The 28,000-nt window shown below is 43.0% G+C and overlaps 1 protein-coding gene across 6 annotated transcripts in view; it reads right to left on the bottom strand.

Annotated features, from left to right (window-relative positions):
* The window catches only part of Fhl1 (four and a half LIM domains 1), a 60,594-nt gene continuing 32,594 nt past the window's right edge, over window positions 1-28,000 (bottom strand). For 3 of the 6 annotated variants that reach the window (XM_052739769.1, XM_052739777.1, XM_052739785.1), the window contains exons 3-8: window positions 4,204-4,385; window positions 3,041-3,215; window positions 2,307-2,476; window positions 1,689-1,875; window positions 872-1,071; window positions 1-443 (exon numbers count right to left, since the gene is read on the bottom strand). In XM_052739769.1, the coding sequence (XP_052595729.1) occupies window positions 360-443; window positions 872-1,071; window positions 1,689-1,875; window positions 2,307-2,476; window positions 3,041-3,215; window positions 4,204-4,359 (972 nt within the window). In that variant the 5' untranslated portion in view covers window positions 4,360-4,385 and the 3' untranslated portion in view covers window positions 1-359. The remainder of the gene's footprint in view (window positions 444-871; window positions 1,072-1,688; window positions 1,876-2,306; window positions 2,477-3,040; window positions 3,216-4,203; window positions 4,386-28,000) is intronic. The other 3 variants (XM_052739808.1, XM_052739801.1, XM_052739793.1) reach the window with 2 other exon arrangements.

Below are 28,000 nucleotides of genomic sequence, written 5' to 3'. Positions count from 1 at the left end.
GAAACATGCAGAAGAGTCAATCTAAGTTTTTTTTGTTTGTTTTTTGTTTTTTTTTGTTTTTTTGTTTTTCCACTGCAGCAACAGAGAAATTATTTTTGCTGCAAGGTTGCTCTTTGCTAATTCCTAATATGATCACTGTGTGCCCTTGGTTGATTAATACTGTAAAATGGGAGAAAAGACAGAAGGAGCAACTTTAAAGAGGTGAAAACCCACTCTTCCCCTATGGATGGTACAGAGGGAGTGAGCAAAGGACACAAAGCATTTTACAGGACAGGAGCCCCTGTCAAGTTACAGCTTTTTGGCACAGTCAGGGCAATACACCTGCTCATTATGAAACACAAAGCGCTTGTTGGCCAGATTCACGGAGCATTTTTTGCAGTGGAAGCAGTAGTCGTGCCAGGATTGTCCTTCATAGGCCACCACACTGGAGCCTTTACCAAACCCTGTGGAAAAGCACAAGAAAACAGAGAGACAGCTGAATGAAGACTGATGAGGAAGCCAGGAGTCAGAGATAAAACGACAACTTGCCCGATCATAGAGCCGACAGGCACACAGTCAGTGTCTGCCCGGCTCTCTGCTCCCCTCTACTCGACCGACCGCGCACTGTCTCCCACCGCGCACTGTCCCCCGCGCCGCCACTGTCCCCCGCGCCGCCGCAACCCTTCTATGGCTGTCAAGGACCTGAAAAGATGCCAGAGCTCAGCCAATGGCTTCCCTGATTTCAAGAACCCCTGTTCCCATGCCACCACCACTATAGCTCTGTGACGCGCACCGACCTCCCAGCATAACCAGTGTCTTTTAAAGTCAGGGCCATGGCATCAAAGTGGCCACCAGGAGGCAAACTTGGGCTGTTTGTGGGGTGTGCACTTACCGGGCCTCGAGGAGCTGCTAAGCTTCGATTTTTTCTATAAAGAACCACCACCCACGAGGGACAAGTCCTCTCTCCACCCGGATGCCTGCCCCGGAGGTTGGCGCTGGGAAACAGGGTGAGAGGCAAGCGTTTCCCGTGGCACACTGGGGGCTTCCTAGCTTTAGAGACTGGGTGGCTCACTCTTGACACAGTCCTTTTCCCTGAGGATGGCAAAAGTCTTCTCAAATGTACATTTCAAGGCTCCCCGGGGAGATGGGAAAATTGGAGGCAAGGGAAAGGGCTCAGGGCACGTGGATCGCGGCCGCAAGATGAGGAATGAAGTGATTAGCTTTGCTTCTGATCACAAAAAGATTAAAAATAAATAAAAATGACCCTGCTAGCAGGCCCCTCTGCACTAGCCTTCCACTATGGGGTGGTATAATGCCAGGTTTTAGCTTTCCAGCCTCCCTAGCCCTCCCCATTCCCTCCTTTCCCTCCCTCCCTCTCCTCGCTCTCCCGCCACCAGCCCCTCCCACCCCTTGCCCTTGCCCCCCCCCCCCCCCATTTCACCCCTGTGCAGTGCCTTGCTCTCAGGCTTGTAAACTGGCATGGTTAGTTGGTCAACAGTAGTCAGGAAGTGTTCTGCATTGCAAGGTTAACCTGGCCTGGGAGATAATCCAAACTACTTGGGGGGGGGGGGGCCTTTGGGGCCACAATGGTAGGGGCAAAAGGGCATTGTCTGGGGGCCTTTGTGGATGAAACCGACGCCAGGAAATGAGAGATGGTTACCATGCACAAAACCTAGCCTGGCAGACTTAGCAAGGACTCTTTAGCCTACCAGTGATGGGGTTCTTGCATCCAGCACACTTCTTGGCCACAAAGCTCTTGTAGCAATCCACGCAGTAATACTGGTCCTCCACAGCGGTGAAACGCTGCCCAGCCAGCTTCTTAGAGCAGGTAACACACACAAAGCACTCGGCATGCCAGGGCTGATCCTGGTAAGTGATTCCTCCAGATGTGATGGCCTAGACCAGGGAGTGTAGCACCGGGATTCAGATTCAACAACCAGGCACTGTGCTGGGTGCTTTGGTCTACAGTATCTCATTTCATCGCCATTACAGCCATGGGAGGCAGGTGCTATTATTATCCCCAATTTACAGATGAAGACACCAAGGCCTAGAGATGGTGAGCCTCTTCAGAAGCCAATGAAGTAGAGGAGGCAGGCCTCCAGAGTCAGGGCTGCCTGGCTCAGAATGGAGGGGCACATACACTGACAGCCAGAAACAGCTGTGGCAATGCTTTCTAACCCCAGGCTCCTCGTCTGTAAAATGGGCACAATAATTCCTACGTCACAGGGCTATCATGAGGATGGAATGAGATAGTGTGCGTGTGCAAGAGCTCTGCAAACTGTCAAACACTAGGGAACAACACTCAATGCACAATTACCACAACATACCTTGTTGCATTTCACGCAATGCTTGGCGAACTTGGTCTCATGGCAAGTCACACAGTAGAAGTCCTCCCCTTTGGGGAAGAAGCTTCCGGTCCCAATGACTTGCTTGCAGTTGCTGCAGGTGAAGCAGTCTTTATGCCAGATGGTGCCCTTGTACTCCACGTTCTGGTCTCCTGCAAAGGAAGCAATCCGATAGCCCCACTGACAGGCTCTGCAGGGGGCTGCATCCACTCAGCTCCCCAGCCCACCCCCAGAGGGGAGGGGATGCAGGCCCTGCAGTCAGTGGCCTCCCTCAACCTATCCTTGTGTGTTACTTGCAATCATGCCAACCCAGGCTTCTGTTACAGGTGGGGATCCTGGCAGTACTATTGAGGAGGAAGTACCTGAGCGCCCCCTCCCCCACCTCCACCCCTGCAATGACTTAAGAGTTTCACGAGGGGGACTACCTAAGCCAAAAATGCCAGAGGAAGAAGCATGCATCGATCACTTACTACACCCAAAGGAGAAAACGCTACATACTTTTCACTTCATTCTCTTGGCACAGACTGCTCTCGCCAGTGTTCTTTAGTCTCCGAGTGTGTGCGTGTGTGCGAGCATATATATGTACGCATATAGACGTGTGTGTATATGTGTACATACATATGCTAAAATCTCAAAGCAGCTCACAGCAATGTTAGCCCCACCCTGACAAGCAAGCACACATCATGTCTGCCCTGAGGGTGGGAAGGGGCCAGTACCTGCCACAATGGCCTTGAAGCACCCTTTGCACCTGGGGGAGTCCTCCCGAGTGGCGCATTTGTTGCACAGGATCTTGCCATCCTTGGACACAAAGGTCTCGCTGGCCAAGGGGTGAAGGCACTTGGCACAACGGAAGCAGGTGTCGTGCCAGTAGCGATTCTTATAGTGCACCTCCTGGACATCAAGCAGAGCAGGGTGGCCACTGTGAGGGGCACTGGGGGCAGCGGCAGGAGCCTTACCATCAGATACCAGGTTCTCCAGGGCCAGGTAACTACTCACTCAGATGTCAGCCCCTTCCATGTGGGGATGCCCTGTGGTGAGTGCTTTTAGGAGGAACAGGAAGAATACTGTAGTGGAGACGAAAGCCTCATAGTTCCCAAAGGACATAAGAGGAGAGGTAGGAGAGCCCTCATCACAAATCTGAAATCCAAAACGCTCCAAAATCTGAAGCTTTTTGAGGGTTAATAGATCCCACAGAAGAAAAGCACATCTGGTCTCATGTGCTGGGTCATAGTCACAATGTCAAAGCACAACACATAGTTTATCCTGTGTCCCTGGGGAAAACAAGACCCTTCCAGTACCTTTAGCTACAGCACATAAATGTCATTCCACGCACAATTACTTTAAAAAAGTAACAACAATAAAAGAAAAGGAGGCCAGAGGTCATGAATTTGAGAAAAAAGAGTGCGGGGGCTGGAGAATGCCCAAAAGGGGTTGGAAGGAGGAAAGGAGAAAATGATATAATTATATTTAATTAAAAAATAAAAACACTGTACAAAATCACCTTCAGGCTATGTACACAGAGGATAAACCGAATGGGAATAAGTTTTGTGTTTAGACTTGGGTATCATTCTCAAGATCTTTCATTAAATATGTGGAAGAATTATAAAATAAGAAAATCCAAACTCAAGCACTTCAGAAAAAAGCCATTCAACCTGTATAACGCAAGAGCTGGCAAAGGCCTTAGTGGGCCATCTTGGCCAAGGCCCGTATTATCCCTTTTTATGTTAGGGGTACCAGAAGTACCCTGGGAAGCCGAGAGCCTGTCTCAAGTACATAAGGCTGCTGTGATGAAAACTCAAGATGGCGGTATTGCTGACAAGGCTGCAAGAAAACACATGAAGCCCAGCCTGCCCTGCTCCCCCTCAGGAACCAAAGTTACCTTGGCATCAGCACTTATGGGCTTGCGGCACTCCACGCAGGTGTTGGCGCAGAACTTGTCAAAGCACTTCAGGCAGCAATGGTGGCCATCCTTCTGCACATACTTCTTCCCCTGCAGGGGGTCCCTGCAGTAGTGACAGTCGAACTTCTCAGACATGGTGCCCACCTTATAGCTGGAGGGACCTGTGGAGGCGAGCAAGCAGAAGAAATGAGCAAGGGGGAACTACAAGGGTAGCTAGGAAAACTCTCTGAGTCCTCGGGGCCCAGCTTCCACTTAAGCCTGGCTAGTTACCAAATGCCACGGCAACTGATACTTCACTATGGCTCCCAGGAAGAAAATACCTCTGATTTGAAGTCTAAGTGCCACACGTCAAGGGCCAGTGACTCCCTGGGGACATGTCAGCTATGCTGACTCACAGAGGACACTAAGGAGGACAAGTAGACCAGTGCTTATGCTAATGTCACCACACGGGGATTCTGGGAGATTCATCCATTGTTAAACAGTGACCAGGAATGGAGAGGGGAACGGAAAGGTGAGGTGGGCAGGAAAAGGGAGAAGACTACTGGGAAGGCAGGTGTATCTGTGCACCACAGCACTGGTCTGTGTGCTGCCCTATTGGCTAGCACAGACAATTCAAAAGGAGCAGCACAGCAGGGTCGGGCCCACTGCTCCTGGGCCAGAAGCCTCCCTGCTAGCTTTCACCTCACACCATGTCACCTTTGCGGGGGGTGGGGGGTGGGGGGTGTTTCCTGGTGGTCCCACTTCCCTGCCATCTACACAGTTCTATTAATCAGAACAGAAGTTTAACAGCTAAGTCCTTACCACCAGGCACACCTGCGGCCCTCACAAACTTGTTTCAAATGTTAAAGTGGACTTGGAACACAGCAGAAGCAGTTTCATTCCTCAAGGAGATCCCAAAAAGTTTTGTCCCAGATACTTTATTGATAGCTGAGGCCTGGGCAACAGAGCTACAGAGTGGCACTCTTGCCTGACACAGGCACGTTTGCAATTATGAATTATTTGCCACAGTGAGGTGCAGTTTTATGAAGAATCAAAATCAAATCTTTCTGAGGTCAAAGCAATGATTACTGGCCTATTCACTCAAGTGTTACCTTTCAGTATATTCGCAAAAGTTTCAAGTATAATCTGGAAAACTGACTTTTGCAAAGGGTTAAACTATTCATTTCAAGACCCTCCTCTCTCCATCCCCTTCGCATGCACCAACTCCCTCTGCTCCCAACCCTCACCCCAGCTGTGGCCCTAGATAACCATACAGAACAGGCCTGCCAAGACCCAGAGCCCTGCTAGCTTTTCCGTAGCCCCTTTGCCAAGTAAGTCATTTTTCAGAGACTCCTGCCACCAGGAAGGCACCAAATTCGGGTTTCTATTAGTTCCCAATTTCTTTACACATGTGCTAATTGTTCCTCTCCCACTTAAAACAAGGAATTTACATGACTAAACAGACAGCAATTATTTAATTTCTGCTAGAAGTCCAAGAACTGTGACTATCTGAACCCGACTAATCGTCCAGCGTGTAATGTAGCAGAGTGGGAAGAAAGGAGCAGTCACCCTCTACTCACCGCAGCTCTTCACCAAGTGAATGGCCCCAAACTCCTGCTCCGGCTTCCATTCCCAAGGCTTTTTTTTAAATACAACCACATGTCCAAGTTGTTTGGATCTTGTTGCCATAGGCAACCAAATAGCAGAGAGTGAGCTAAGGAAACCACACCCTTTGTCTGGGAACCCGCTTGGGCGGCTCGGCCAGAGGCTGATGAACTCTCACTCAGACCCCTGTCAGTCAGTCCCTGCAGCCTGTCACTCACCAAGGGAAAGGAAGCCATGGAACACACACAATGCCCACTGCTTTACACTCCCACCTCCAGGCCCCTCATCTCAAAGAGCTGACCCAGGGAGCAAATGAGCCATGTTTCTGTACAACAGTTGCCTAGCGCAGTTCGATCACCGTCAGGTCAATAGGGAAGAATACCAGGGAGGTTCCCTTGTGTGCCTAGGTTAGATACACAGTGCATACACACAAGGAAGCCAGGCGTATCTCCCCGAGTTACTAAGTTACTGTGAGGCATCTGTTCAACTTCCTGTCGCCTACAGGCATGAGTACCTGGAGCCTATGGAAAATCACTCTCCATTTGTTCTAGCTGGTCTCTTCCATCTCCTACAAGACTCTTGTTTTCTTGCTAAGGGCTGATTTGAGAAACCAAGTGATTCTTTAGTAAGGGTATATGCCATGTCAGCCTGGTGGTACAGACTTGCGACCCTTGCTACTCAGGAGACTGATAGAGAAGGACCACAGGTCCAACGCCTGTTTGTACGACAGAATGAGTTCAAAGCTAGCCAATACAATGTAATGAAACTGTCATCACATGATTTATTTTTTTTTTTAAGTTTCAAAAGGCTGAGAATACAGCTTAGGGGCAGGATCCTTGTGTAACTAACACACACGAGGCCCTGGTTTTAACCCTTGGTACCACAAAATAAGTAAAATGAAAGAATAACTACAAGGAACTCAAATGATCAGTGGTTCCTAAGAACCAATGGCAAGGGAACAATCTGTGCAGCACACCGAGCCTAATGGAATCAGCCCTTCAGACCCTATCATCTTGGGCCATATTTGAAAAGCAGTCATTCTCCCTTACTGAGTTCTTTCTTTTTACTATCACTCTTTCAAAGTCTAGAAAAGCATTAGTGGATTCTAAAGATTTCTATACTCAAGAAGCGCACTGATTTGCACCTAAAAGGAGCCCTGCCTTTGGTATCGCTGAGCTCTAACTTTATGGTGAAAACACAGGTGCTGGGTCATACAAAAAGAAAAAATGTTAGAAAACACAGCAAACTCCCTTTCTGGGTATCCAGGCGCTTTGTCTTGGCTTTTCTTTGAGACAAAGTCTATCTAATTCTGTAGCCCAGGGCTGGTCTTGAACTTGTGGTCAACCTTCTACTTTGACCTCTTAACTGTTAAAATTTTTATAGGCATGAGCCACTATGGCTAGCTGGTATCTAGAGGTTTTCAAGAAAAGGTTTCGAATACCAGAGAGGTATGTGCCAAGCCTTCCTCACTTTAAAAGCAGGAATTTTCAGAGCCAGTCAGTCCCATGTTCTTCAGTGCTAAGTCCCACACCTACAGAACGTGACCTGCTCAGTTTCTAGGCATGCAAATGACAAAAGAATTCACAGCTCACCAATGAACAGAGAAGTATCCAGGAGCGGGGGTCCAACCTTTTGACACTGTGATCTACAAATGTGTTGGGCCATGTTTGTAGCTCTCCTGGGATGCATGTAGTCTGTGGGTTGTAGGCTGGACATGCCTTACCGAAGTGTATTGAAAATGCCCATCAATGAAAGCACACCCCTACATATCATTCCTTTAACACAGTGTCCTAAAGCATACCAAGGGAGTCATTAAAGGAGCCAACTCTAAGTTAATAGTACCAATAAGAAGGCCTTGGGTCTCAGTACTTCTAAGTTTTCGCTTTTGGCAGTACAATTTTTTTTGTATTTTAAAACCAGGAGAAATCAGGATCACCTCAGATTTCCCACCACAGTATACTTAAGCCCAGACTCTGTGTACAGCTGGAGAAAACAGGCTTCCCAGGGACTATTTTAGGACTCATTTTTAACAGTTGACTTAAGTCATTTCTATGTGTGGAAACACCTATTAATCAAGATAAAATAGAACATCTAGGAATGTTGGCTTTATTACCTAATGCACAAACAAGTTGGAATACTTAAAGTATATTAGTAATGTCAAATTCACAAACTTTTTTTTTTTTTTTTTGCAAGAAATCTAAGTGAAACTTTGGGCAGCCTGGATTATCCAACTTCGTTTGCCTGTCTAATTACGTCGTACAAACGTACAAAACTATTCAAACTTTGCAGCATGTGCTTTACTACAAAGCTGGAGGAATATATTCTTAGAGGTGACATAGTCATTACCCCCAAACTTCACAGAAAATAGGGGTAGAATGTTCCAGACTAGAGCAGTCACAGGAATTAACAACGCCAAGAACCCATCTGACAAATGGCAATGCCCACACAGAGGTCTTTAAAGGAGAATAAATATCCTAAGTGCTGGGCACCATGGAAGATGGAGCCACACTTCAGAGGGAAAAAAGGGAGGAGAAAAGCTTGCCATCCCCATCCTGGCCTTCATTAGAAATTAGCAGATGAGAAAGAAAAATGAACCTCTCTGGCGGAGCTCTTTCTACTCCCGCTGATCTCATACTCCAGTAGAATTTATCTCTTAAGACATAATTTTATCCCTTTAGCAATTTGTAAGTACACGAAATGTTCAACCTTTTATACCCTACAAACTTCCAGACACATTTGCCTTGCCCTACGGTGGTTTGAACTTGGAAAGGTCATACATCATTAAATGAAAATTTTGCTACATGTGATCACAGTGCTGCCTCCTTTATTGCTTCTTTTGTGGAGGACATTGTGTCCTAGGGTAGCTTCTCTGATGAATTTGAATCTCAATGTGGCCTTCCTTTGTACATGGTAGTGAGGATTCTGTCACAGAAAATTCTGCCACTATAATAGGAGCCCAGGGACCTAGTCCAGGACCTTACATATCAAAATCCTTCAGTGTGCCCTGCTAGTAGGCAGGTGCAGAAAGGTCGCCACTGTTAACCTTCTAAACCTTCAGTGTGTGGACAGGCATTCACAATGGATTCTGATCCAATGATCTCAGCCTCTATTTCTAGGCAATATTGATTTCCTTCTGAGAAAATGTTTTCTCTTTCGTAAACCAAATTCCTTCTGCTTTCACAGATGAAGGAACCTAATACAATGCAAAACACTATGTCCTGATTTTAAATCTCACCTCCCGTTTCCTAAGGTCCCCAGAACTAAATTATGCCTCCCAGCCATGTGAATTGTCATCTGATTTTTGTAAGATATCTTTGGTATAAATGTATTTAAGGAAATCAACTCTGGATGCTTAGCTTAATACAGTGAGAAATGTGGCTGAGTGATCAAATGTTACCTATCTATTCTAAGGGGGCAGCCTGACTTTCTTTCTATGCCTGCTTCAGAACATACATCATTCTTCACCTAATAAGCAAGCTTCCTCTTTCAGAAATAAAAAAAATCCTGATTTATATGCAACATGCCAAGAGGTGCGTACAGAAACCTCAATGTCTCAACAAAGAGACTGAAGAGACCGGGGGTGTCTCTATCAGTAAGATGCTCATTGTGAGAATACCCACATAAAAAGAGAGGGATTGAAAACACCCAACATTGACCACTGGCCTCTTTAAGTACGTGTGTGTGTGAGCGTACACACACACACACACACACACACACACACACACACACACACACACACTTAAGCACTCTCACACAGATGTATACATACAAAAAAGAAAAATGACCGAGCTTCAAATTTAATCATACACCTACCCAATTAGCACCGAGAAACAAAGTAGGAACTTGCTAAAGTCCACTTGTCCCTCAAACCAAGTGGTTCAAATCAACATTTCAGGAGGAAGCGGGCGCTGTATCTAGGCAGCTTTCTTCTGTGTGCTTTGCCTGACCACTCTAACAGTGCAAACACTGACCACCACCCAGATGGAAAACAAAAGCCAGCTTCTTCCTAGTCTGTTCAATGCTCAGTGCAGCACATCAGTGCCATAGCAATGAACGTTGGCTTCCAAAGAAAAGGACACATTGCACTCCTGAGGACATTCAACAAATGGAAAGAAGCCTCAGCTGATGAATAGGACACTTGTGTCACAGACCTGCTAATACACCTGGATGTGTCATCAGGCATTTGGAAATAAACACCTAAACAGCCTCAGGGAGATGGAGCTTATGAGTCATAGCTGAAAAGCAGTCTATCAAATATCATAGAAAATTTAGCAAGAGTTTTTTTCTAGCTTAAAAATAGAACATGAACACAATGATTCAATGATACTAGCAATTTTTCTAGAATGCCACATTTGGTAAAAAATTAAAAGCTCTTTTGGGTCACTGATGTGCAGATAACACCATTTTAATTTATGTCTGGTGTCAGAAGGGTTGGATACAGTATTAGTAAATGAAAACAAATCAGCTACTATTTTTCCACCTGACAAAGTTGGTATCCTACTACCACTCTATCTGCCTGGGAAATTTTCCCTTAATGCTGTACATGCCACATGCAGCATGTTCTCTCTCTCATATAGGAAGAAAGTTCGTGACCAGTGGCCATGGACCATGTCTTTTTGATTTCTTCAGCTGTGAGAAAGTGGTAGGCAGTCATTTAGTGGTCATTAAGAATACAAAATGTTCCCCTGGCTTCGCCTAGTGTTTGGCTGTGGATCTCTGCATCTGCTCCCATCAGTCGTGGGTGAAGCCTCTCTGATGACAGTTGGGCTAGGCACCAATCTATGAGTATAGCAAAATATCATTAGGAACCATTTCATTGACTTTTTTTAAAAAATCAGTCATATTTAGTTCTTCGGAGCCAAGGAAACCCCACAGAAGATGGGGAGGAAGGATTCTAGGAACCAGAGAGATAGAGGACATCACAATAACATGACCCACAGAATCAATTAAGCAGCGCTCATAGGGGCTCACAAAGACTGAAGTCACAATCGTGGAGCCTGTAATGGGCCTGAGCTAGGTCCTCTGCATAAACATTATGGTTGTATACAGCTTGGTATTCTTGTGGGACTCCTAACAGTGGGAGGGGGGGCATCTGACTCTCTCCTGGTTTCCTCGTACATCTTGATATGAAGGTTTGTGCCTAGTCACGGCACACTCGATTGCTATCTATCCCTGGGAGGCCTGCTCTTTTGGGGGGAGGGAAATGGAGGAGGGGTGGCTGTAGGGAGGGAGAGGTGGGAGAGGAGGGGCTGGGAGCAGTGGAGGGAGGGCAAACAGCAGGTGGAATCTGGTGGATGTAAAGAATCCAAATGAAAAAAATAAAAGAATACAGAATAACATTTGGTTTCCCCTCAGCCTAATCTTCTGCCTCCTATTCTTCAGTGATTTAAGAAGGCAGTCCATTTCGGTTCTTTGTCCCCCAACTCTCAACTTCCATTTCTGGCATTAAAAAGGCCTGGCATGTATGAGGGCTACTGGGCAGTTGGCTGGTGAAAAGAACTAATAACTGTAGGATATAAAAATGATCTTAACTCTCGCTACACCCTTCATCCTGGGCCTTGAGTAAGCAAAAGAGTAAAAGGAATTGAACTGATGCTTTTGCAGACAAAAATGTTCAATGCTGAATGTATACATTTTTGTTCTTAAAATGTCCTCTGATTGTGTGGATGGCCACTAAAAATGAATCCAAATCCAAAGATCTGAACCTTCATTTTGCTCAATTGAAGCCCATTTCAGAGCAACATTGACTTTTCTTCTGTGAGGACTTCTTTCTCCTCTCTGGAACTAGTTATTCTCTGCTTCTATAGACCAATGAATGTAACACAATGCAAAGCGTTATTTCTTGACTTGAAAAATCATGTACCAAGTGTAAACAATTGTTCTCACAAGTTAGGTATTATTTTTATTATTTATTATTTTATTTTATTACATTACCGTTATTTATTATTATTATTATTACCTCACAACTTAGGTAGTTGATGTGTAGTCAAGGTCCATTAGGACAACTGGTACAGCTGCCTGGTTGGCAGATTACCACAATCTCAGGCATGTGGCAACCATTTGTAAAACTGTCACTGAGGGTTACAGAAAAGTCCTCAAACAGCTTTTAAACACTTAGAAACAAAGCAAGAAGTAGATACTAATGAATGAAAATGTGGGACGCCACTGCAGCATACGTGCTTTCAACCATCAAAAAGGTCATTTCTTCAAAAAGTATATCAACAGACAATCCCGAGTTTCAAAAAATAAAACTTCCCAAAATAAAAATCGAATCAAATAAAAAGACTACCATCAGTAGTAACTTTGTCCCTTAACCTGAAAGTTGGGAGACAGGACCAAGTGTTTGGTTTCTGCCCATCTATCTTTCTTCATCAGCTCCAAGAGAGGGAAGTGTTACTTGGGCAGAGGGCAAGAGAGCAAGAGCCCCACTCCTAGCTTTGCGGAGTGATACAGAACTGGGCTTCCAGCCTCCACCCTATTTCACAGGCATCCTGTTTTAGGGCCAAAAGGCTCCTTAATGGCAGGCTAGAAAACATGAGGAAAATCCTCACTCCTGGTCTTTATCTAGGGGATAGGAAACTTTTTCAGTTAAGAATAACAAACACCATAATTTCCACAACAAAGAGACCTATAACTGTTCCTTTAGAAAAATGAAGACTACTGTTCAGAAAAAGGAAAGATGTGTTAAGTCCTTTAAGAAACTTTTAGTTACAAATAATCCTTCTTCCCTCTCTCATTTCAATTTACCTTTCCCAAATCCCTTAAGTTAGATTTCAAGCACTGTAGAGCTGAAGAGCAGCCTTATGAAGGACCAAAATTCCTAATAACCCAACCCCACAACAACAACAACAAAAATCAAACTTCTTTCCTCACATCATTTCTTAGTTTCATAAGACATCCTGAAAATGTGAAACAAATTTTAAAAAAAAATCCAATATCTAAGCTTACTCGAGGAAGAACACTTTCATCTTTGAAATAGCATGAGAACAAAACAGATACCAGCTAGGATTTACTTACCATTTACACAACACTAAAATCACTCAATCCAAAATTATCTTTAGACAAATGACAGATTCACTGGCCTGGAACAAGTGTCATTAAGATAAGAGAAGAACAGCAAGTTTTTACCTGAGTGTCTTTGAGAAGCCATGGCTCAGAGGCCAAGTTTCGGAGCAGCACCTAGACCTGTCTTCTCTCAAGCCCAGATGATAACGCTGTGGCTCATTGGTGAACATACATTTAAGGGGAAGCAGCTCACACAAAAATAACCAAGAGCAGATGTCCCACCCCTCCCCTGAGATCACAACCTTAATCCCACTAGAAAATTCTTAACCATTTTAGGTGATCCAAGGGAGAAGAATAGGACCCAGTAAAAATACCAAACGCTACATATAAATACCTGTGGGGCTACTCAGCATCCAAATTAGCTTCAGAGCCAGAGAGGCCACATAGAAAGTCATCCCTGTACCGGAATAAAATTTGGACTCAGCTCTGACATAGCTTAATGCTGAGCCAACCTTATTAATTCACTTTATATGCCACCAGAGCTTGCCTTTGGTCCTATAAATAATGCATTTTTATCCTGCTAATTGAAAAGTAACTACAGGAGATGGACTTTAGCTACCAGTGTAGTTAAAGGAGGTTAGGCACTACAATGAGAGAACTGAAGAGCGTTAAGGACATTTAATGTCTTCCTGGCTATGTGCCAGCAGACAGCAGATCACTGAAATGGGGAGCAATTCAAGCCACCCTCACCCCAGCCCCAGAGAGAATGGAATGGTAAAGGTCCCACACAAGCACAACCCTGCTGCATCTACAATAGAGGCGCTCTGATAAAACAGAGATCAACCGTCAGACATTAGAGCAGCTCCACGGTCATCATTGGCTGGATACTTGGCGACTGTGAACAGGTTCGAAGAAAAGCCTCAAAGTCTGTCTAGGACCTTTCCTTTACCCTGGCTCCCATCTCACTGGCTGTGTCACTTAGTCCTCCAAAACAGTCCTATCTGGAATCTACAAGGTAGCTTTAGTGCTGGGTAGTGGTGGCGCACGCCTTTAATCCCAGCACTCAGGAGGCAGAGGCAGGAAGATGTCTGAGAGTTTGAGGTCAGCCTGGTCTACACAGCAAGTTCCAGGGCAGCCAGGACCACACAGAGAAAGAAACCCTGTTTTTTTTTTAAAAAAAAAAAAAAAGGAAGAAAGGAAGAAAAAAGAGTGGCTTTGGCTTTGGTTATGAACTCCAAGAGAGGGAGTAGACTTTCATTCCGGGACAGGCCCTGGGCTAGTGACTTAACAACCACTAGTCTGTCTGATCATGGACGCTCCAGGCTGGGGCTAGGGCACTGCTTCGCCTGTCCCCATGTTCCTGCAGCAGACAGTATGCAAATGTGATGTGGACAGATGGGTCAATGAGTTCCCAATTCTTTTGGCCTTTAAGGAAAAGTTACTCAAAAAGATAAATGAAATTTCTGCCTACTCTTGGTTATCTGGAGCCTGGCATAAGAATAAAATTCAGCTTGTTCAGTTAAAAAAAATAGCCTAGGAAAATAAGTACGGGCATTGTGCTTTCTTCCACACCTTCCTAGACATTTCCTTGTTCAGGATGATTAAATTATAACAGACTGACTAGTTACAATAATACCACACCCCTAAAATCAACGAGCACTTTTCACGCAGGAGAATGGTCTTACTTTATTAGATGATTAACCTGTAAAAACCCTAAACTTTCTGTTTTAGTGAGGCATCCCTTTCAGGAGTCCGTGTACCTGTAAATGTCCCTCTTAACAGCGCTGTGAGCAGCAAGCTTCGTGGATCTAACGTGGTCTTACAGGACATCAACTCTGGTTTCAAGCTTGACACTGGGATGGAGGTTTTATAGCAACTCGACTGCTCATTTAGGTGTTGGTTCATTTTGAAAAGCAAATAGAGATTATGGACATATGGCTTCATGAAGCAGGCAAATATACTTGGTCTATTTTGCCTCAAACAGAAGAGAATATACAAAGATAAGAGAACTACTTTGTGACCACTAGTCAATAATGACAGTGTGATCTGGTGCTCAACCTACTACTGCATTTATTCCACTTGCAACATACACCAACCATGTAACCCAGGTTTCCTAAGAGACTATAAGACATGTACTGTCTCTTTGGACATTGGCCCCTAGCATTAATGTCAACTCTCACACAATTAGATCTTTCACCAAACTAAAAGCATTAGGGGCTATTTACTGTCAATGTTCCTGGTTACCTTACAGAACTTGATGGTAAGACCCTGTTGTAGAGATACCACATACCTGAGTCATAGAACATTGAGAAATCAAACTGGTACTCACCTGGAAGCTTCATCCCTACTGGCTAGCAGGTACTATGCACACTACCAGAGGAGAAAAGCAGTCATCAGTCTTTTTTTTTTTTTTTTTTTTTTTTGGTTATTTTGAGACAGGGTTTCTCTGTGTAGTTTTGGTGCCTGTCCTGGATCTCACTCTGTAGACCAGGCTGGCCTCAAACTCACAGAGATCCATCTGCCTCTGTCTCCCGAGTGCTGGGATTAAAGGTGTGCACTACCACCACCCGGCCATAGTCATCAGTCTTACCAGCTATGAACCCTGCAAGCTATAGTAACAACTGGCCTGATAAGATAGGTCCATTGGGGCAATAGTGGCATGAATGTTATGGGAATATCCAACCACTTTCTGATTATATTTAAGTCCCACTCCACAAGATGAAACCCATATTTGGTTCCATTATTGGGGCTAACAACTTGTGGCTAGATAGGTCATAGACCATAGGAGAGAACATAACACTATTGCTCTGCTATATGGCATAGTATTAATCTGACTTCTAATGAATTATCATTATACCCATCAATTAGTATATTTTTCAACTCTCATCAGGGAAGCTTCTTTTTGCAGATGATGATTAACACAGAAAACCCACAACTGATCAAAGACTAAGACTAAAGAATGCTCATTCCTAAATGAGACATCTCACACCGCATTCCCTTTCCCCAAGGTTCAAAGATCGTTGTGGAAGAGGGGGGCGGACAGATTTTAAGAGCCTTGGCTAGGTACAGCAGGGTATTTGCACATAAGAATTCACACCAGTCAAGACAGCATGCCCAAATCTTCAGAGGTTCTAGCCAGACAAAAGCCCAGCACTAGCTTAATAGCCACTGGCAACTGACAGCTGCTAGGAGAAGAAGGGTCTGTTTTCCTTAAGGATATGGCCCCTGGAAGGTTGACCATGCTTCAGTGGAAGGCCATACATCTAAGAGTATATGAGCAGCACAGACTCTACTTGATAGAGTTAAAAAACAGACAACACAGAGTGAGGGGGGTTGAATTTGGGAGGAGTTCAGGTGGGGGGAAGTGAATATAATCAAGACACATTGCATGAAATTCTCAAAGAACTAATTAAAAATGAGGATAAAAAGAAATAAAATGAAAAGTTTTTTAAAAAATGCCCTTTTCCATGAGAAAAAAAGAATTTCTCAGTAAGAACAGTTAATAAACTGTCCCATCTTGGCTCAATTGTTCAGACACTTTGATGGTTACTTAGCAGATACCCAAACATTCACCAACTTCATTGGCATTTGAGCTGATCTTGTTATACATTAACTGCACGATATTGAACAATCTCTTTGATAATCAGTACACTGTTTACACTGTTAGGGGAGCTGGCTGGCAGAGAGTGAACAATTCTCTTTGGCACCTATCCTATGCTAGCCAGATCAGCATAACTTTTTATTGAGTGCTAGGCATCAAATCCCTTCAGTCCTCTCTAGCATGTGATCCATTCTCTCAAGACCATTTACATCAGAGTTTATCTACTCATCCTTGTCTTCCAACAATCCATGGATGCATTCTATCGTCTCACTGGGATCCATCCATGATTATGCTACCCTATCCACTCATTTCTCTTATATGACCAACACTTAGACAGATGTCCTACTACTATGTACTACAAAGTGATTTGCTAAACAGGAAAAATAAAATATGGTCCTTACTGTGAAGTGTTACCTAGATAAATATACAAATTATTTCTATGCAAGGCAGAGCATGTTATAGGAAAGATATACAATGTTAACACTATTTGTCATTGACAGAAATCCTATCAGGATGGGGACCAGAAAACACTTGATAGATGTCATGGCATCTATGCCATGACTGATTCCTGAATAGTGAAGACAGTACTGTGTAGAGAATGGGGAGGGGTCATTTGAGAAAAAGGTAGAATGTGGGTCAAGTTATGAGAGGAATATGAGGCATGCTCAAGAAGCAGGATGAATTCTGGTTGGGAGAAGGTTGTCAGAAGCAGAGTGATAAGGAAGTGATGCAAGCAAAGCTAGGGGCAGGAAAGTCAGAGCACACAGGGCTTTTTTCCCCAACTGGTGCAAAGGAAGGGTAAGATCTGAGTGATGTAAGCAGTGATAAGGGTAGCTATCACTGTTACAAAGTCTGCAGGCTGGGGCATGGCCTTGAAGGGCACTGCATTTGACCAGATGATATGTATGGTAGGCTAAATGAATAGGAGGTACTAGCAATGGGGACAGAAGGAAAAGACTAGGTAGAAGGGATATTATAGGATGGGATAACGGAGTTACTAGTTGCAAAGGAAGAGATAGAGTCCAAAAGCTGCCTGAAGTTGAAATTCCATGTGAGTAGGAAAATAGGAGAGGAGGTGTAGGTGGAGCCAGCGTGCAAGAGTGGCACTTCGCCAGTCCTTTCCAGTGAGGTTCTTCTGAGACGTCGGGAGCAAACCCACGATAGCAAACCCACGTTAACAGTATCTAGCATTTCAAGTCAGCAAGACCATAGGTAAGCTCATAATGGAAGCCCGTTTGTGAGAATTCTCATGCTGCAATACAACCTTAGACTCTACCTCTGAATGCCACTGGGAGGATCACACCTCAAAGTTCAAATGGCTGAAACCCAAGAGTCAAAAAGCAAATTCCGTGACCCACTTGGCCCATATATAGCTCAAGAGCTCCTCCTCCTTCACAGCATGACTTGTGGTCAGCCTTCTGTTTTACTCCATTTTCTTTTTACTCAAGAAAATTTCCGAATTACTGAAAACTTACTAAAACAATTAAAGCCACTAGTCATAGCCAAAAGCAAGAGCCTGATTACAACCTGTTATGGAGTCTTGGTGGTTTCAGCTTAAACTTTTATACATTATTTTATTCTTTCCTACTACCAATATAAATTAATACATTGTAAGTCTTTCCCAGTATAATTTTGTCAGGCTACAAGTCCCTCCACCATTTCTCCTGAGTCTAAACACATGATTAAAGCATCTCGTCATGTACTATGATATGATGTGATTCAATGTTGAACTGTCCAGAGTATTTTTTGCCCTGTGTACTCTTGCCAGAAATAAGTCCAGAGCCACTTCAGCCATCTCGGGTTCCTGGCAATCTTTAAGGTTGAAAAGAGCCCTTTTGCCAACTGACATGTCCAATTTTGCAATGTCACTTCTTAAATGTCACAATTCCCAGCATACCCATGAAAGAGCAAAATGAAGGAACACTCTGGGACCACACAAGTGCTGCTTTGTAACATAAGAGCCAAATGAAAACCCAGAATTCTGCTCACCCAAAGGGTCTCTGAGTCTCAGAGAAAAGACAGGAGTGGCTATGGAAAAGGGAAGGCCCATTACAAATGATATAAGATACACAAAAAGAAGACTATAAATAGCGAGGCAACTTGAAAATGCCAAGTCTATTGAAAATAATTTATTTTGCAATTCCCCATGCCCTATGGTTTCTTTATAATACTCACTCAGGGATTAAGAATGGTATATGCTATGGTGTCTGTTATTTAATTTCTGAAATGTCATTTCATGATTAGCAATAGCTTTGAAGTTTCTTGTCCCTTAAGTCTGTCCTTTCCCATGTTTTTAAAGACCCTTACCAAGATACAAAAACTATCAAAACCACATCATATAGATATTTTTTGTGAGACTCTCACCAGAAATTACCATTAGAATAACACTGAACATATGGCTATCAAAGAAAGTCTCTATGATATCAGACTTTAAAACAAACAAACAAAAAACAGAGATTGCATTTAGATGAGAAATGAAGAGAAAAGTGGAACAAAGAAATAAGAACCCAGAAAAATTTTAGAATATATAATATAAATATAGACCATCAGATCAAGGGAAAATAAATGTCTTATGAATCTGAGACACTACTGGTAGGGATAAATCTTTGTCATATTTTAGGTGTTAAAATTCTCTCCTAGTCTATTTCTACCATCCACTTGTGATATATCTGTTTTATTTCCATGTTGCCATGTGCCATGATTCAAAACACCCTTTCAGTCATCCCAAGTCCTGGCAGTCACCAACTCCACCTGTTATGGGCCTTTCAAGCTTCTGAGAGATGTTAGAGGGCTAAGCATTCTGTGGCCTTAGTCTACCATTCACTCAGCTGATTCATATCCTAAAAAGGAAAAAGAACAGGCCAAATAAAGTACTCATGCCTTTATTCTTTCTTTGGTAGTGGGGCTGGAATCCAGGGTCTTGAACATGCTGAGCAGACACTCTACCGCTGAGCTACAACCCTCTCCCTCAGACCTTTATCCTCAGTGATGACACTATGATTGACTACCCTGATTGTAAAGAGCCCATAGTTCTTTGTGAGCCTTCCTTTCTGGTGTGAAATATTCAGACTAGTGATATATAAATCTATCTTCTTTTTATTAAAAGACTATGTTAAATATTTTACAATATTATGCATTCCTCTTTTCAAACTGTAAACAGAGCATAGCTATTGAACTGAATGTTGAAGCTGAAGAAACTAATGCATGGTTAAGTAAGGTTTGCTCAAGAGACAATCTGAACTTAATGTGGTGGAGTGTGAGGATGATAGGAAGAAAGACCAAGAAGTGATCTGCATGTGACTCAGGAAGTCCCCATTTTGTTAGGAACTGGAGTTAACTATTTTGATAATGGAGCCACTCTAGATTTGTGGCAAATTGAAAAATCACAGAGGGCTAAAGCTCACTTGGCTTCTATCTGTCTTGTTTGCTCTACAAGTCTCTCAATCTAGACTCCACCCACAAGTACTTACAGGCACATCCAAGAGAGTGGTAGCCCACAGTGACTCATGGTGAAAGCAAACACGAATAACTTTCTGTGGAGCGAGCTGGTCTGCTGTGCCAGGCACTCCTTGGGGAAAACTGACCTAGTGATCTTGGTGTGCGGTCGGTCTACCAACAGATCGCCGCCCCGATGGGTGGCTCGTCCCCCCTGACAGCCAGTCTATATATGACGAGACCAGAGATTTTGGAAGGACCGGGATATACCATGGCCAAGTCTAGGGTGTTTTCATTTGCATAGAGTGTTTCATGGTCACGGTAAAAATGATTTCCAACACAAGGCACTGTTCCTCGTACCCAATCAATTTGATTCCACCAAGGGGTCTTTACTCATTATGGCACAAAACCTAGGGATAAAGTTTATAGTAAATGATGACCATGGTCCCTTATCTTTCCTAATTATCAATGGAGATGAACTGAGATCACTAACCCTGAGCTGGGAATGAAATATGGTGGATTCTCTCATGCAAAGGCGAGAATCTAGTTGACAAAACCATAAACTCTGGCTAACTTCAAAGTGGTAGTTGACAATGAGCTACAAGATAGAAAGACTAGGTTGAAGGGGGAGCCAGGGGGTCTACGAGAACCACTGACACCTAACAACAAGTGTGATTAATTTCCAATTTCCCAGAGTCAAGCAATGTGTTCTCTATGGCAGTTAGCAAGTACACTGAAGAGAATGGTGAGAACACAGGGGCAGCAAGCAGGTCTGACAGAAAGGAGAGCAGCAGAGCTGCAGACAGAACTCAGCAGGAGAGCACAGGCCTGCACATAGGCAAGGCCCTGAGCACAGCCCATCAGAACACCCCCAAAAAGGATCTTAACTAGGTCAATGTAGCCAAAGCTAGTAAAGGACATACACTTGGAAAGACCACCACATTAACCTTAATTTCAGCCCATCTTGTTTTCTAAACTTCATGTTATTTTCAAGCAGTGTAACAATCAAAAAGAACAAATATGTGAAATGTGTGCCTAAATGTACATAAATCAAGATTGCTTCTTAAGGTATGAAAAATGAGACAAAGAGTAATGAATAGCAATTATTCTACTTCATTAATGAACTTCGGAGTGGTATGAATCACACCTAACTTTTCAAATCCCCCCATAAAGAAAATTCAAGGCTTAATTTTACATGAGATTGGTTCAACAATTAACATCATCTTGAAGATAAAGAATTGATTTTCTCCAAATTTAATATGGATATATTGACTTTATAACGTTCAGGTGAATATAACGCAGTACCTAACAGAATGGACTCTGGAGCCACAATGTCTAGAGGAGAATTCTGCCTTTACCACTTTCTGGTTCTATGACATGGGAACTATTTTATCTAACTTCTCTGTAATTCAACTTGCTCATCTACAAACTGGAAATAATAATAGTGCCTATGTGATCTCATTGTGAAGACCTGTGTGATATCATTCTTATGAAAAATAAAGCATATTTGTTACTCAGGAGAGTGACTGACACACAGCAATCACTATATATTATTTATTTAAAAATACTGCAAAAATGTAGCTGTCCCAAACCTCAGCTTCCTGCAAGGAGAATTTATTAAGTTCACCAGTTCACAGGAGGTATGTGGAAAGGAGATAAGAGCTCAGAATCTTGGCCAAGAGCCCAGTCTCAAAGACCATGGGCCTGCAAATAACTGGAGAACTTCGAGCAAAGTTCAAAGTCCTCAGGACTCAGAGGAATGGAGGCTGGAATACAACAGCCCAAAGGAGAGGGCTGCATATCCAAACCTGAGTAAGAATGGTTTCTGAACAAATGAGAGAGACCACGTGAGAACAAAGCTCTTTGAATTCTCAAGGGAATGGCTAGGTAAATTGAAGGGCACCTGCCTGATCTAGGAGTGAGTCTTTCCTATATCCTTCCTACAAGAAAAAAAAAAAAACCCAGTTGATAGAGTGGACGAGGAGGCCTTTCCTACCTAGAGTTAACAGACTTCCCACACAACTTCTGAGTATGAATGAATAAGGCAGGTTAACTGCGTCACACACATCTCAGAACCTAAGTTGATTTCTCAGGACCAACAACAAAAAGAGGCTACTTCATAGCCAGAAACCATCTCCAGGATGCAAACTATAATTGCATTCTGTAAGCTAATTTTCAATGAACGCCAGGGATGTAGATATGAAAGACCTGTTTTATTAAACCATGTATAGGACAGGCTCAGAAGCTCAGGTTAAACAGCTACCTTGGCTCACAGCTTGGGCAAGTACAACAAGGCCTGAGGTCTCAAGTGTTAGAAATACACACCATTTATCCTATACATGATCAAATACGCATTTTTTCAAAAAGTTCCCACATGTCTATGCCAAGATGACTTCTGGGTTAAAAGTCAAGAAGAATTTTCTAACCGGCCTGTGGACAGGATAGATGAAATGGCAGCAACTGGCCTTCCAGACAGCTATCCACAATGACCAGGGAAGAAAAGCTGTATTGTCGGGCCTACAGAGATCACCCAAGACTCCTAAAGCTAACCCTTCCCTTCTCTAACCCTATGACTCGGCTCACCCCAAGAGAACGCAAGGAAAGGGACAAGAACAATGTACAGCCCCTGAGAAGTAGTAAGACAGAGGCAGGGGACAGCTGTGGGATCAACTTGGAGGAAAGGGCAGACTGCGCTCAATGTCTTCCTGAGACTCCCCTGCAAACTCCCATCACCTCTCTAGTGGCAGAGCTTGGGGAAGGCCCACAGTCATAATGTCTCAACCCTGTGTCTTATGTATTTTATCTATGCTTCCAATCAGGGATTTGTTTGGATTAACAATATCCCTCTATAAAATGAAAAGGTCATCGGTGAAGAGTAGTAAAGGTAGTCTTCTGGAGTTACCTGTAATAGTATATAAAAATATTTCAGAATGATAATAATGATATTTCTTGGGTGGAAACTCAAGAAAGCTGTGCATGGTTTTACATGTTCACAGTAATTGTTAAAGCTTCCAAGTTCTAGACCTCAACAAGCTGATCATTATCTACTCAGATGAAATACGCCATAAAATAACACAGCATAAGAATCCATCCTTTTAATACACATACATACTTCAATGTGTCTATAGCATACTCACTTAGTTATATATCCATCCATACTATCGAACTCCAGAGGATGTTAACCACTCCCAAAGAAGTCTGGCCTTCGAAGCAGTCACTCTTCTTTCTCCCCACCACCAGCACCCTCCCCACCCCAGGCCAGCCCCTCACAAGCACAAGCCTACTTCCTGTCTCCATGGAGTTGCCTGTTCAGGACATTTTATATAAATGGGATCATATAGTATGTGGTATCCCGGCTAGTTTTATGTCAACTTGATGCAAGCTATAGTCACCTGAAAGGAAGGAACCTCAATTGAGAAAATACCTCTATAAGATCTAACTAAGGTATTTTCTTAATTAGTGACTGATGAGAGAGGGCCCAGCCCACTGTAGGTGGTACCATCCCTGGGCTGGTGGTCCTGGGTTCTATAAGAAAGCAGGCTGAGCAAGCAATGATGAGCAAGCAGGTAAGCAGCACTCCTCCATGGTTTCTGCATCAGCTCCTGCCTCCAGGTTCCTGCCCTCACTGCCTTTGAGGATGAACTGCTGCTATATGGAACCATGAGCGAAAAAAACCCTTTCCTCCACAAGTTGCTTTTGGTCAGGGTGTTTCACCACAGCAATAGTAACCCTAATGAAGACAAGTGGTAGTCTATGTCTGATATCTTCCACTATTTTTATACCATTAGATATTTTCAAGAATGTTATAACATCAATTAATACCTTGTTTCATGGCTGAATGATATTCCAGTGTATATATGCGCAATATATTGTTCATGCATGTATTAGCTGACACATTTGAGTCATCTCTACTTTTTTGGCTAGTATAAGGAATGCTACTACTAGCATCGTTTTGTATGAGGATTTTTTAAATATATGCTTTTAAGTATTCTTACATTTATTTCTTTATTGGCTGGTGTATACACAGGCAGAGATCAGGACAACTTGGGAGTTGGTTCTCTCCATGTATTGAACTCAGATGATCAGGCTTGGCAGCAAGCACCTTTACCTGCAAAGCCATTTCATCAGTCCTTAAATACATACATTTTAAAAGGAGACAGGAGTCCAGCATGGTGCACACATCTATAACCCCAGCACTCGGGAGGCCGAGGTGGGCAGATCTGTGAGTTTAAGGCCAGCCTGGTCTACATATCAAGTTCCAGAACAACCAGAGATAAGTAGTGAGAGCGTGTCTTAAAAAAATAATAAAAAGTACAAGAGTATATAATGAAAAGTCTCCCTTACATTGCCTGTCACCAGATATCTACTTCCCCCTGTGAATTCACAGCCACTGGCACCACTGTTTCTTTCTTCCTCTTCCTCCTACTTTTTTTTGGGGGGGCGGGGGGAGATGTTTGAAACAGAGTCACATCATGTAGCCCAGGCTGGCCTTAAACTCCCGCTCCTCCTACCTCAGCCTCCCGAGTGATGAAATTACAGGCATGCTGTACTCCCATGCTCAGCTACTGCTGTCTTCGGATGTTTCGAGACAGACTGCGCATGTAAGAAGCAAGGAGCTAAGGAGCCGTTATCTTTTCCACTCTTTTTGTAACAATACTAACTAAACAAAAAGAGGCATGAATTTGAAAGGCAGTTTGGGGGTGTCAACATGGGAGAGGTTGCGGGGAGAAGAGGGAGATATTATATATTTTAATTAATTTTTTAAAAGACAAAAGGTGCCGGGCGGTGGTGGTGGCGCACGCCTTTAATGCCAGCACTCAGGAGGCAGGGCCAGGCGGATCTCTGTGAGTTCGAGGGCAGCCTGGGCTACAGAGTGAGTTCCAGGACAGCCAGGGCTACACAAAGAAGAAAACCCTGTTTCAAAAAAGCTAAAGAAAAAATATGGAAAGAAGAGAGAAAAGCAAATGGAAATCTCAAATGAATCAGGTAGTTCCCAAAGCCTAGATTATTTCTGTGCATACAGAGAAGATGCCATCTAGAAATCTTATGCCAACTATGCTTAAGATCACCTTTACCTAATAAGTCACCCAGAGAGGAAGCGGCTTTTGATCCCAAATCTGCACTCTTTACAGTAAATCAAAGGGCCTTGCTGTTGATTTGAAATGAATTAAAACATTCACCTTAGTAAAACACTTATACTGACCATGTACATGTTCATGCAGATCCACACCATGAGAGATTAGTGGCCATGCAGGACCTACTTCTCAATCAAGAGGGTGCCTTGGCGTTCATTAAGTCTTTAGGCTGAAAAACAACTCTAAAGCACTTGGCTTCCAAATGTTCGTGTTGTTTTCTTTACCTATTGAAAAAAGGCAAGGTGGCCTCCCAGCTGGGGATTATAATGCGAGCAACCTGAGCTGGGCACAAGCCCTTCTGGGATGAGACTGGAGACATATCACTCTGATGCATACTACCAAGAAAGTGCACAACTCTGAGTCACAGGTCTGACCTTAAAACTACTGCATGCTGGGGAAAACAGAGTAACAGCCCTGTTCATTATGTAAGTCTGCCACGGAATCTTCAACTACATCTACATCAGAAAATTTCCAATTCAGCCCGCAATTGTTTCTGCTTCAAAACCAAAAGAGTACCTTGACTCCTAGAGCCTCAAAGTTCAGTGCTTTCTGAAACAGGCACTTGCTTTTTAAAAGGTCACATAAGTAACTTACAGAAGGGATGGAAGCTCCTTGACTATTTGTGACTGATGAACCCATTTCTACAGATACACAAGGCAAGGCAGTATCCCCAGCCCCTTTACTCCAATTTCACAGCAAACACTACAAAAGAGTCACTGTGGGCTGCAAGGGAAGGGTTGATGTTTATAAACTGGCATAACCTAAATGGGGTGCTTTTGATCAAACACCTCCCCCTCAAGGCTCAGAGATCTACGAGAAGAGGAGGCAGAAGAGTGTAAGAGCCAGATGGTGGGCGACTCTGAGGGAACTGTTTTAAAAGTACACAGGCTATCTATTTTTGCTAGATGTTAACGTGAAGTGTTGCAGCAAACCAGGACTGTGGAAGTATAGAAAAACCTAATTACTCTTATTTCCCTCCAAAGTATCCCCCCATTTAATGCTACAAATACATATTTAAGCTTATATAAATAACCATTTTGGATCAGGAACTGTACAGAGAAGACATGAATTCAGGAATGTAAAATAAGATAGTTAATTTTCATCTCTCTGAACAAGTTCACAAATCATTTAAGAGTTGATGATACAAACCTATAATTCTAGCACGTGGAAGCCAGAGATGGAAGTGTTACCACAATTTCAAGGACAGCTTAGTATATACAGCAAGTTAATAGGCAACCTCAGACAACCTCCCAAGACTGTCTCAAAACACAAAAAATCAATTTAAATTTTAGTACAATTGGACTGAGATAACAAGATTGAACTTAAACTCATTTTAAGTTTTTATTTAACAAAATTAAGAGTAATGAGCATTTTTTTCTGGCTTTAGTGTGTTGTACCTAGAGGATAGACAGCAGTCTTGAAATCAATGTCTCCACAAACATGATGGTCGAACTACTGAGTTATTTACCAGAAAACTAATTTTCTTTTATCAATGAAATGGGGATATTAATAGCTGTCCTGCTTTCCCTATAGAATTATTTTAATGAATGGTATATGCTCAATATTGTGTATCTAACATCAATACCTAAGTTAATCAGGCCTAGTTCTAAGTCGACATTCTCATTTTTCACATGACTCACATGTATCACATGGCATAAAACCTTAAGGTAGAAGAATATGAAAAGACCAAGAATCCCTGTGATAAGAATCCTCTCCCTGATGTTGGCCCAAACTTTCAAGTCCGTTGGATTTAGAAAATAGTAATACAGGTTTTTCAGTTTCACCCAGAGTTGAACTATTTTAATCATCTTCTACTCAGGTGACATCTGAGTCTTTGCAAAGGTACAAGTAGCTGGGGACAAATGTATAAAAGGCAAGCTCATGGAAATTTGGTTCTTTGCTTCTATGTACAACTCAAAGCACTCTCCGCTACATACTTGCATAGGGTATTTTTAGCTGCTTTAAGTAACTGACATGGTCCATCCTTCATTCTTTATGAAGAAACTAACTTGGAAAGACTTCAACAAGTGAAGTATAACGAAAGTTAGTTGTAAGACTTTTATTTGGAGGAAGAGGCAATAAAAGAAGGACCGCTTCTGTTCTCTGTTGTTTCAAAGGGCTAGAGCTTTAGCAATGACTTGAAGAAGTGATTAATCCCTCTGTAACATAGCAGGACGGGGTTTATTTTCCTACTGTTATGATGGTAACTTAGACCACACAGAACAACAATATCAGATATCAATTCCCTCCAGAGCTGTAACTTTCTAAATGTAGTAATTAGTAATTTGTTCAGATTGTCATTAGGCACACAAACAGATACTCACTACCCAGCAATCTGAACTGCTGTGCCTGCCACCTTCTATGTTAAATCCTCAGATGCTAGCAAATGTAAACCAGGTCCTCTTTTAACGGAACAGCATCTTAGGTGTTACAGATGGACGAACCAAGACACTGGATTAAGTACCTTAAGAGAGGGGGTGAGGTCAAACTAAGAATAGAAGCTCAAATACTGTCACCTGTTCTAAGCACAGATCCAGAAAGCTTCCCACCTCCCACGAGCCAGAATCACACAGTGTAATCAAGTTCCGAATACTTCCAACGTATGTCTTATAGTTGATACCATTCATCTTCTCAACTCAGTCATGGACATATCACTGAATTAAGGGTGGGACTGTACATATGAACTACAGAATATGCAGTATTGCTATACAAACTAACGTTTATTGAAAAAATAAATCTGATTTGAAAGCTTAATGTGCATACCTAAGTTCTAATGAAGTCTTCCATACATTTGACCTATAACAGAAACTAGATATAGCTTAAAACTCAACTCTTACACTATATATAGTAAATCAATTTTATTATGGGTGATTATGAAGCCATCAAAGGAGAAGTCAGTCACATTTTGAGATCAAAGGGCAAGTCAGTGGTAGATGAATCAAAAGCACTGCAACCTAATAGTCTTTCTCAAGACTGACATGCACATTATCCCATGCCAATGAGTTTTTACAGGCAG

This window comes from Peromyscus californicus, unplaced genomic scaffold (assembly GCF_007827085.1).
Source record: "Peromyscus californicus insignis strain IS unplaced genomic scaffold, ASM782708v3 Scaffold_10__1_contigs__length_136768540, whole genome shotgun sequence".
Taxonomy (NCBI): Eukaryota; Metazoa; Chordata; class Mammalia; order Rodentia; family Cricetidae; genus Peromyscus; species Peromyscus californicus.
Note: the sequence above shows the minus strand (reverse complement) of the source record. Positions and strands in the feature narration are given on the sequence as shown.